General features: G+C 44.6%; 1 protein-coding gene across 1 annotated transcript; it reads left to right on the top strand.

Moving 5' to 3' along the window:
- Window positions 1–185: 185 nt before the first annotated feature.
- Window positions 186–6345, top strand: KCTD14 (potassium channel tetramerization domain containing 14). The gene is made up of 2 exons (XM_039848137.1): window positions 186–389; window positions 4863–6345. The coding sequence occupies exons 1-2, from the start codon at window positions 321–323 to the stop codon at window positions 5535–5537; spliced, it is 744 nt and encodes a 247-aa protein (XP_039704071.1). The 5' UTR covers window positions 186–320; the 3' UTR covers window positions 5538–6345.
- Window positions 6346–11011: the final 4666 nt, after the last annotated feature.

Raw genomic sequence — 11011 nt, 5'->3', positions numbered from 1 at the left:
GGTGATCCGTCACTCCATAGGACTGTAGTGAGTAGAAAGTCTTCTGCTTTCAATGTCAGTTCCCTCTGCCTCCCCCATTTAGCTGTCGGGTACACCCCAGTGAGAGAGGAGCAGATACTAGGCTAGGGTCTCATGAAAAGCCAGACCCAGTCCAGGCCAATCCCGGGTTTTAACCACACCCTGGATCCAGCTTCTCCCACCCCAGGGCGGGGAGCAGGTGCACTTCCGCCAACCACAAGTATCTTGCACGTGGCAGGCTGGGCAGGTTGCGCGAGCCGCAGCCGGGCTGCGCAGTGCCAGATGCCTGCAAGGCCAGGGTGATGAGCCTGACTTCGACGCCCCGCTCGCTGCGGCCGGGCCCCGCCGCGCCCCCCGCGGGCCCGCCAACGGTGAGTGAGCAGTCCCGGGCGAGCGGGCGCGGGTAGTGTCCGGGCCTGTCCGGCTGCCTCTCCCTCCATTCACTCCTAGTGTCTCCCGTCTGCCCCTCCCGCCTCCACCTCTGGCTGGGTTCTCTTTACTCCTGGCTGTACCTCCCGACTTTACCTCTGTCCTTCCGCACCACGGTCTGCGTTCCCATTTTGGCTCAACCCAGACTCTCTTCTTTGCCCTCTTTCCTGCTTGGCTGCTTTGGTTTCTCTTCCTTCTCTTCTTATCCTTTGTTTTAGCCACTCTCTGAGTGTCCTCTCTCCGTCCCCTTGCTTGTCCTAGTCAACCGCTCTGCTGTCTTTCTGCCTCCCCTGCTCCCATGATAGCTAAAGCAGACCCAGCCAAAGGCTGCCCGTGTATCATTCTTTCACCCCTCAGAACCCCACTCTCTCCAGTCTGTCCTTGCCCTCCGGGTCCGGAATCCGCCAACTTGCTTGCCTCCCGGGGCTTAGATGAGGGGAGTTTTCAGGATGATCAGGAAAAGGTCCAGTGCACTCTAGAAGCAGAACACTCTACTCTCTCCTGGACTAGGTGACTTGTAGGAAGGAAAAGAAGATCCAGCAGGGGGGAGACTGTGGCTCTTTCCCATTGAGTGATGATAACGTCATTGTTGTTGGCTATTGACAAAGTCACCAGCTCAGTGGCAGGACTGCCTAGGTACTCAATAAATGTCCGAGTGAATTGTTGGGAGCTAGCTATCATGATGCATGACACTAGGTAGGGCAAGATTGACCTTTATCAGAATAGCAGGCACTCCTGTGAATCCGTGCTGCGGGTAAGCTCCATTCAACAGACATTTATTGAGCTTCTCTGGGTACTGAGCCCTATAGTACGTACTGGTGAACCAGAGATAGTCTTCTCTTAAGAACCTCATAGTCTAACAGGACACAGATGATAAAGGGAATTACAAGATAGGTAACTACCATGACCGTGGAAGTACAGAGCCCTCTAGGATTACAAGGAGACAACTCATCTAGAAAGATTCCTGCAGGAATTAACTTGAAAGATGAGGGGGCTAAGTGAAGGTAGTGTGGATGGCAAGTGAGTGAAGTCATGGAGGAAAGGGGTCTCAGCCTGCTCTGGATGGGAGGGGTGGGGGAGCAGCAAGTGGTTCTGGCATTTGATTGCCAGGGTTACAAAGGGCCTTCTAAACCTTGTTAAGGAGTCTAGAGTTTGTCTGGAAGGGAATGTAGAGTCACTGAAGTGTTTAAGGCAGGGTCAACAGATCAGATTTGCACTTCCAAAAAACTATTCTGGTTTCAGAGTAGAGATTGGGTTGGAGGAGGGCACTTAAAGGGCAGCAGAGTGTCATGAAACTGACCAGGCACATGGGAGGTGGTTTGTTTGAGGATGGGTGCAGAATGCAAGATTATAGCCTGGGTTTCTGGCTCAGACAACGGAGATAGGAAACAATGGAAAAGGTCAGGGTTGTGGGGTGAAAGGAGATCTTGAGGGGCTTGTGGGACATATGAATGGAGATGTCCCTCATCGACTCTACTAAGGGTGACCTAAGAAAATGTATGAATGCTTGGCTGGGGGCTTGCAGATGTATAGGAACCCTTTAGACTAAAACTGGGCCTAATTCATCTCTGTGCCCTCATGCCCAGTACTGGCTTGGCGCTCAGCAGGGGCTCCTAACGACCATGTGTCCCCAGCCAATGCACATAGGGCCTAAGACAAGCTTCCTATTCAGGAATGCTTCAGTAGGGTAACTGGTAGAAAAGGTGAAGAAGAGGTGCCACAAGGAAGGGCAGGTAGTCTGGAAGAGGGGTGGAAAAGAAGTCTTTATGTGCTAGAAACACATACTGTATGGGCGAGGTAGGAAATCTGGGATTTCCAAAGAGATTGGGAGTTTGGGGACATACGGAGGGAAAAAGGAACAGAATTAAGAAGCTTGGGAATGGGGTTGAGGTCTTATTTGTTAAACAAAGAAATGGGGCTGAGGATGTCAGAGCAGGAAGCTATTTTGTGAAGCATCCGGAAATAAGCTTCAGAAACAGCATTTGAAGTGACTGGATTCATTAGACTTTCAGAGCTAGAGAGACTTAGAGTGCTCTTTGTCCATTTGCCTCCGTTTCATAGATGACTAAGCATAGGCCCAGAGAAGGAAGTGAGCTGCCCCAGCCACATAGCTAATTATTGGCATTAGCGGGACTGGATGTGGGGGGAATGGGATAGGGCACTTATGCTATACTGGAGTTAGAGTGACATGGGTTTGGTCCCAGCTCTTACTTTATCACTTCCTAGCTGTGTGACCCTTCTTTCTGACCTTTCCTCGCCTAAAATGTAGGGGCATGAAGAGCTGTGAGCTACAGCGGTACAGGAGTGATGAGAGCTCACTGATCCATTCCAATGTTAATGCCTGCAACTTTGCATTTAATTACCGGCTATACAGAGGGACCTCAGGGTTAACTAAAGAGCCTTACCAAAGGGCCTTGAGGTTTATGGGAGAAAGAGGGAGTCACAGGTTCTAAGCTTATTTTTCTCATGGCTATATTGTTTGGCTGCTGTCAGAGTGCATCTTCTGCTTTCCCTTTTCCCCTCCAGCTAGCAGAACTGTCCCCTGGTAGGAGCTGTTGCCACGGTAACTCAATTCTTCTCCTGCAGTTTGGCTATCTTTGGCTCTCTTAATTCCAGTACTTTAATCTCAGAGGTAGAGCCCAGAAGTTGAGAATGAGGTCACACCTAAATGAGATGGCCTGAGCCCTGGCCCTGGCCTTGCAATGACCTGTGGTAGAGATCTCAGGTTGGAAATCCAGCCTTCCCTCTGATACCACACAGATTTTTTCTGCAGCAGCAGCCATCGCATCCCCTAGGAAACCTTTCCTGACAACCTCCAACACACATCCACAAAAAGCTGACACCTCCTACCTTTGAGTTTTCTTTCTCAGCTCCTATACATCTGTCTCCCACTCCCCTGTGAACTCCTTGTGTCATGTTCCTCTGTTTAGGAGGAGGCTTGAATGGAATAGGTCCTCCCTACATTTTGTTGAATGAATGAGTAACTAAAGGAATGAAGAGTAGATATATGTGAAAATCAAAAACTAATTTATACAATGACAAAGAGCACAGGTTTCAGGGTAAGTGAGACCTGAGTTCAAATTCTGACATCACCACTTAATAGCTAGTTGATCTTAGGCAACTTACTTCACCTCCTTAACCCTTAGTTTCTTTATTTGTAAAATAGGGATTTACATTCTTCATAGGAGAGCTATGAGAATTGAGTTAGAGAATATATGCAAAGGGCTTTGCACAGTTACTAGACTGTGCAGGGAGGGACTGTGTCCTGCTTGTTCATCACTGTGTCCCAGGTACCTAGCATAAAGTGGGCACATACATATTTTATTGAATGAATGAGTGAATTTTAAATAACGAAAGTTGTTCAGAAAGCTGGTTTGTAAGGATAACAACTGGTGTATCACATGTAATAATTGCTATACGGCCTTCTGGCATTTTTGCTAGGCTTTTGTGGCACACTTAGCAGTCCTTGAATGCAGCCTGTCAGTCTGTTTCCACATTCCTTTCCACACTAGGCTGTGGGCATCTCCAGGCAGGTACCACGGTGGCTTTCACCCACATCCATAGTGCTCAAGCTAAGGTCAGGCATAGAGAAGAAGCCTCTAAAACTTCTGTTGAACAGCTAACCCTAACTTACATTTGCACCACACTTTACAGTTTATGAGGCAATTTTATACCCATTGTATCTGGTATTACTGACCTTTCACCACCAAAGATATTCTTGTTGTTTAATCTCCATGAGCCCATATTTTGACAAAACATCTATCAAACGAATTCCATTTGTTAATCAAAGTCATGCCAATTGCTAATCTGAACTTCTAATCTATATGAAATAAGAATTTTTATCCCCAACTCCAAGCACGGGATGTGGACGCACAGTAAGTACTCAAGAAATGCTTCCTGAATTAACACGTGTGATTCCTTTAGCCTTTAAGAAAGATTGAAAAGGTCCCCCCGCCCCAAACCTTTCCAACCTTTTTTATTATTGTATCTTAGATCTGAGCATCCCACGTTGGGAGCTCCCAACTTCACAACAGTTCTATATCCCCCACTTCATATTCGAGGACACTGAGGCCAAGAGAGGGAAAAAGCTTTGCCAAAGCCCACAGACTTTGGAAGTATTGTCATTCAGATTTGCTTCCACAGCAGCCTCCTCTGCTAATATTCGGTGACCTAAGTGAGAAAGTTAAAATTCTTTAATAGATATTCTTATATCAAACTGAAATATTTTTCTTTCTTAAAATGCCCATTCTCTGGAGCTATACAACGTAAATATAACCACCTCAGTAAGACGGGCCTTTCAATAACTGAAACTATTCATGGCTCTCCTAAATTCTGTATGGGGTTAGTCTTTGGGTGAAAATGTCATGAGCTCCCTGGAGGTGGCACTATTGGTTCACTGCCTCTTGTGCCCCCAGATATCTCCTGTCGTGGAGCTGAACGTGGGGGGCGAGTTCTATACCACCACCGTGGGCACCCTGAGAAAACTCCCAGGCTCAAAGCTGGCAGAGATGTTCTCCAGCTCAGCCAAAGCCGTCACAGATACCGAGGGCCGCTTCTTCATTGACCGCCCTGGCACTTACTTTGGACCTATACTGGATTACCTGCGCAGCGGGCAGCTGCCCACGCAACACATCCGGGAAGTGTACCGTGAGGCTCAGTTCTACGAAATCAAGCCGTTGGTCAAGCTCCTGGAGGACACGCCGCAGATCTTTGGTGAGCAGGTGGCTCGGAAGCAGTTCTTGCTGCGGGTGCCAGGTTACAGCGAGAACCTGGAGCTCATGGTCCGCTTGGCACGCGCAGAGGCAGTGGCGGCGCGCTGCTCCAGCGTGCTGGTGTGTGCGGTACGCACCGAAGAGGATGCCGCGCACTGCACGGAATCTCTGCGCGTCCTGGAGGCAGACAAAAGGTTGGTAGTCAAATTCGGACCTTGGAAAGCGGCTCCGGTCATCAGGGACCTCCTGGACTCGGTGCAGATGGACATTGAGGCTCAGGGATACCAAGTAGCCTATGACTACTGCTCTAAGAAGACATTCCAGCCCAAACCAGGGGCGCATGACTACTTCTATACATTCCTCTTCACCTGGTGGTGATCCTCAGTGGTAGGGCCTGTTTGTTATGTGCTCTGGAGGGGCTTATGAAATTAAAAGTTGCCTTCAGAAGCCATCTTCCTTTAATTTTAGAAACAATCTTCAACTTCCAATGTAGTCTGTGAAGCTCCCCTTTGAGTTCTTTCCATTCATTGCAACTGACTCCACCATACTTGGGTAATGAGGTGCAGTTGCTCCTTCTTTAAAGCCTCATGTACGTGCCTTTCCCTTGAAGTCTAATAGCAAGGCTGAGATGAGTTGGAATATTCCAAAATGCTTCAGCTGGAGATGCGGGATGTCAACAGGAAAATAACGGGGTACCATGAATCTAGGTAGTCTGATCTAAAAAACGTAGTTTCAGTTTGTAGGCCAATCCCCTAGCCCTGGTTTGTGCCTTCATGAGGAAGATGCCAAGTTAGTACCTGTAGTAGATGCCACTCAGATCTCCTTTCCCAGATGCTGTGAATATTGGTTGCTAAAGCCTCACAGCTGTCCTCTAGACAGTAATTCTCAAAGTGTGGTCCCTGGACCAGCAGCGTCAGTAATGCCTGGGAATTTGTTATAAATACAATTCTCTGACCTCCACCTCAGACCTATGAATCAGAAATTTTGGAGGTTGGTCCACCAGTCTGTTTTAACACGGTTTCCAGGTGATTCTCATGCACTCTAATCTTGAGACTCGCTCTAGAAATAAATGCCATCTCGCTTGTGTGTAGGTACAGAAGACTGATCCCTTACCTCAAGGAAGAACCAACTGTTGTAATTCCTGTTCCAGAGCTCCTTATGGGATCAGACTCAAGTCATTCTTCATCTGACATTCTCATGTACGTGACATTCTCATGTACGCAACTTTTAATTTCACATTCTCGCTTAGCGTTCTTCTTCTTCTCCCCACTTCCCTCACTCCCCCTGAGAGCACATCCACGATAAATCACTTGCACAAGAGACTCTGTTTCAGGTTCTGCTTCTCAACCTAAGGCATATATGACTCTAAGGAGGACACATGTAGACATTCATCCTTCTCCAAGTCCAGGTCTGGGATAGATGGCCTGCTTCCGTGCCTAGTAGGATGACCAGCCATCCTGGGTTCCCCAGAACTGAAGGTCAAGTTTAACTGCCAAAGTTTAAGGAACTAATACTGAGTCAGGGAGTTTCAAATTTAAACATAAAATTACTGCAAACACAGTCATTTTTAACAAGCATTTTAATTCAGTAACTGAATGTCTGTTTGAACTTTTTATCATGAAGCAATTCAACATTATTTATCAAAAGCCTGAAACAGAAGTTCATACCCTTTGACCTGTATGATCAGTATGTGGTTAGATTCCAAGAAGACATCCTGCTTCTTAAGATCTAAATAGGATTGCTTAAAAATCTCAATTTCATGAATTATGGAAAGGTCAATGTCCTCCACAAGATTTCTGCATATTCCCAGAGGGCTTGTCTTCTTAGAGTCAGTTCTGGTTCTCTGCTTCTGCTGGATTCATTCAGCATAGGGATCATCTACATGTCTTGAACCTGATGCTGTTCTGCACTATGCTTACCCAGATTTAACACTCAGATCTCTTTCTTAATTTTTACAAATGCTATGCCCATGGACTGTGCACATAGCAGACAGTGGAAAATACAGGCAAATAAAGGAGAGAGAGTTAAAATACAAATGCAAATAACTTCAAATTGAATATTGAGCATACCTATTCTTTAAAGTGTGTCAGTCACTCCCATCACTAGGAGCTTTTCACTAGCAGATTGTATTTATTTCCTATTCTTTCTTCCCTCCCTGTTCTTGTCAGGCTTCTCTGTAGGTGGGAGTAATTTTCCCCACCCCACTGACTGTGCTTGGCCTCATGACTTAATCTGACCAATGGAATATGTGTGGAAGTGACAGTGTGCCAGTTCCAAACAGGCTTTAGAGGCATGCCGAGATTCCACTAGCTTTCTTGTATTCTTGTCATTTGCCAGGAGAAGACCATGTTCCAGTCTAGCAACCATTTTTTATTGCTTTGGCTCTAGCCTGCATCCCTTAGCATCTGCCTCTCTTCCTAAGCAATTTACCAAACTATTTCATTAAACAAAGGCAAGTCCAATATCCTTTTCCAACACGCAGTTCATAATACAATTAAGAGAACATACTATTTTTATCCTACTTAACTTACAATAACAAAACAATTGGAAGTAAGTCAAGTTAGTTATGTTACGTCTATTATGCAACAATTAAAATATTTATGGATGGCTTAAAACCATTGGGGAGGAAAATTCTCATTTAAGTCAATGCAATTTAATTAAATCTTTGCTTCCAAAAGGATTTAAGATGGCAGAGCTTATGGAGTTATGAAAAAAAAATTTCCAAAAAGATATAGATTAGAAGTATATAAATTAAGTGGATACTCTTGTTTGTCTACCCAACAATACCATCTCCTCCCTTCCTGTTTTCTAATAGAAAAAGCAAAATAGTGAGGCACGTTAATAAAGTTTAAAATACTATCTATGTTCATTTATAGGAGTATATGAGACTCTTCAGATTTGTTGGCATCGACTAAAGAAAATTATAAAGTCAGAAGAAGAAAACTTAAAACCGAATGCTAAATATAACTCATAATCCAAAGGAAAAACACAAAGAAAGAGTAAAATCTTTGAGATTGCCCTCATGGAGACATTCTCATCCATAGCACTGTGCCAGGTTTTCAGGTCTACATTGTTCTCCTAGAGTAACTCTTTTTTGTTTTTAATTCTTTACTTATTTTCCTCATCTTCTCCCATCCCCTTCTTCATCCATTCCCTTCCCTTTTCTGCTGTGCTCAGTATCCTGGAAGTCTGATTCCCTAGGTATTACATGCCAGGTCCCTTCCTGGTTGTCTAAAGACTTAGAAAGTACCTAGTGAAGATTGGTGACAAGAAGGCCTAGGGAGTTGGTGTGTAGTTGGACCTCTTGGAATGGTGGAAATATAGGTTTCCTATGAATGCTCTTCAGAGGGCATCCATTCTAGAAGAGGCTCAAAAAAAAAAAAAATGGACACAGTGATCCAACCTGTACATAATCAGTTGGCCTCTTTCCCCAGCTCCTGCGTTTACTCAGTGGCGTCATGAAAAAGGTAGCCATGGTGGCAGAGATGGAGGTAATGCATTGGCTTTATAGTAAAGACTTCCTCACACCAAAACTGATCAGACAACTGATAGATGTCCAACAACAGAGACCAACACTGAGCCCCTGATATATTTTTCCCTGGGAGTGGGGGTGGGCTACCATCAAGACACTTCTTGATGCTAGGTTGATTGCACTGTAAATTTAGTTATACTGCTCTGTAACAAACTGTTGGAAGAGATGCTGGTGTTTCTAAGCAAATGGAACTGATGGCTTTGTTTGAGGATGTTTGCAGTGCTGCTTAGGGGTAGGGAGCAGATTTACTTACATCACAGTTTAATAAAGCTAATATCACTCTCCAATCCCGAAGATAATTCAGGATGATAAAAAAATGTCTCTCACTGGGTTGGAAGGCAGACTTGTTTCCTGACCAGTATAATAAAGCCTCTTTCCAAGGGCAGGTTTGCCAACATTCATCTTTTAAGATTCAGAGTTCCCTAAGCTCAGTATTCTTCATCCATGTTACAGATCTATTGTGTGCATGTTATTCACCTACATCACCCCTATGGAGCTTGTTGGGCAAGCAGAAGTGATACAAACATGAAGTTTATGACACCTGCTGTACTGTGAATAATAAACTGTCTAAATCAATTTGGGCTTGTTGTCTCCTTACCAGCTGAAACTATGGAAGTGTGGCAAGTCAATTTAGCAATTTAGGGTCTGTCTGACCACATGACAAACCCTGACCCCCAAACTTAATGCCTTAAGACTAGAACCATTAATTATTTCACATAAGCCTACAGATTGGGCAGTTCTTCTGGTCTTAGTTGGGCTCACTCATGCAGCTGTAGTCAGATGGTGGATCAGCTGGAGTGAGGCTAAGATGGCCTCAGCTGGATCAACTTTGCTCTGTCCCATGTGGTCACTCACTCTCCAGCAGGCTAGGTGGTACTTAATTCTCATGGCAATGGTAAGGTTCTAAAATCAAGCAAAAGCCCTGGGGAAGTGGTAAGTGGATGAACCTTGAGGCCTAGGCTCAAAACTAGCACACTGTAACTTTTATTGCATTCTACTGGCAGGCATAAGGCCAGCCCAATTCAAAGGGTGAGGATATAAATTCTATCTCTTAATGGAAGCAGTTTCAAAGCTGCATTTCAATGGGTATACACACACAGAGGGGGAGGATTAGGGCCATTTTTGCAATAATTCTACCACACACTGGACCCTTCCCATCAGGGAAAGTGTGGTGATTTATTTATTTTCACAGAAATAGATTCAGATTTGACTTTCCTATTACTATAGATAGTGTTTGTGTCACCCCTGCCCACAATTCATATGTTGAAATCCTAACCCTCAAGGTGGTAGTATTAGGAGGTAAGGCCTTTGGGAGGTGATTAGGTCATAAGCATAGAGTCCTTATGAGTGGAATTAGTGCCCTTATGAAAAGACACCCGAGAGCTCCTTTGCCTCTTCTCTCATGTGAGAAGACAGCTATGGAACAGGAAGTGAACTCTCACCTGCTTGCGCCTTGATCTTGGACTTCCTAGCCTCCAGGACTGAGAAATAAATTTGTTGTTTATAAGCCACTCTATGATATTGTTATAGTACCCTAATATCTCTTTGTATATATATTCCTGGAGCATCCTAATAAACCTAACTATAATGTTTCTGCCAGCCCTACCATTCATGGATACTTTATTCATTTTCATGGTATTTCACACATTGCTTCTAAGGAGCTTATTTCATGGTGAAAAAATTTTAGCAAAGAAACTTTGTGGTCTTTCCAGGTACCCCATCACTCAGATGTAGTTGCCATCATAAAAACGATGTAATGACCTTTTGCAAACGCAGTTACGGTGTCAGCAGAGAAACAACACGTTGTGAGTTTAAGGTGCTGAGTTTGTGGTATATGCCTTATACCAGCAGTTAAAATATAATAGTTTCTCTCAGAACACATGGGTCTGGGAATTCAAGGGTGGAGGTAGTAGTGTCTTTTGTCACTTTTATGGATTCTTGAGTTCAGTGGGTTAGGAGACTTGGTCCCCAACGGAGGAACAGTCCCACTAAAGAACACAGTCACTGTTTTATTACATTGGAATATGTAATGGGACTGCCCCGGTCATTTTTGGCTCTTCTTGCTGAGCCAACAGGTAGAGAAGGGGTTACTATACCAGTCTGAGTGACCGACTCCAATTTCCAAGGGGAAATTGAGTGTTGTTATACACTCAATTTTATACACTCAGGGACAGGGAAGATTATTTGAAGCCCAAGGGATTCAGTAGGGCATCTCATTGTATTCTCACACGCAATAATGAAAGTCAAAACAAAATGCCTTCAAATCAATACCTTTTCATTTCGCAATTAAAGAATATGATTTGAGAAAATAAATCTTAAA

Source organism: Pteropus medius, unplaced genomic scaffold (genome assembly GCF_902729225.1).
Source record: "Pteropus medius unplaced genomic scaffold, Ma_sr-lr_union100, whole genome shotgun sequence".
Lineage (NCBI taxonomy): Eukaryota > Metazoa > Chordata > Mammalia > Chiroptera > Pteropodidae > Pteropus > Pteropus medius.
This window is presented reverse-complemented; position numbering and strand designations above follow the sequence as displayed.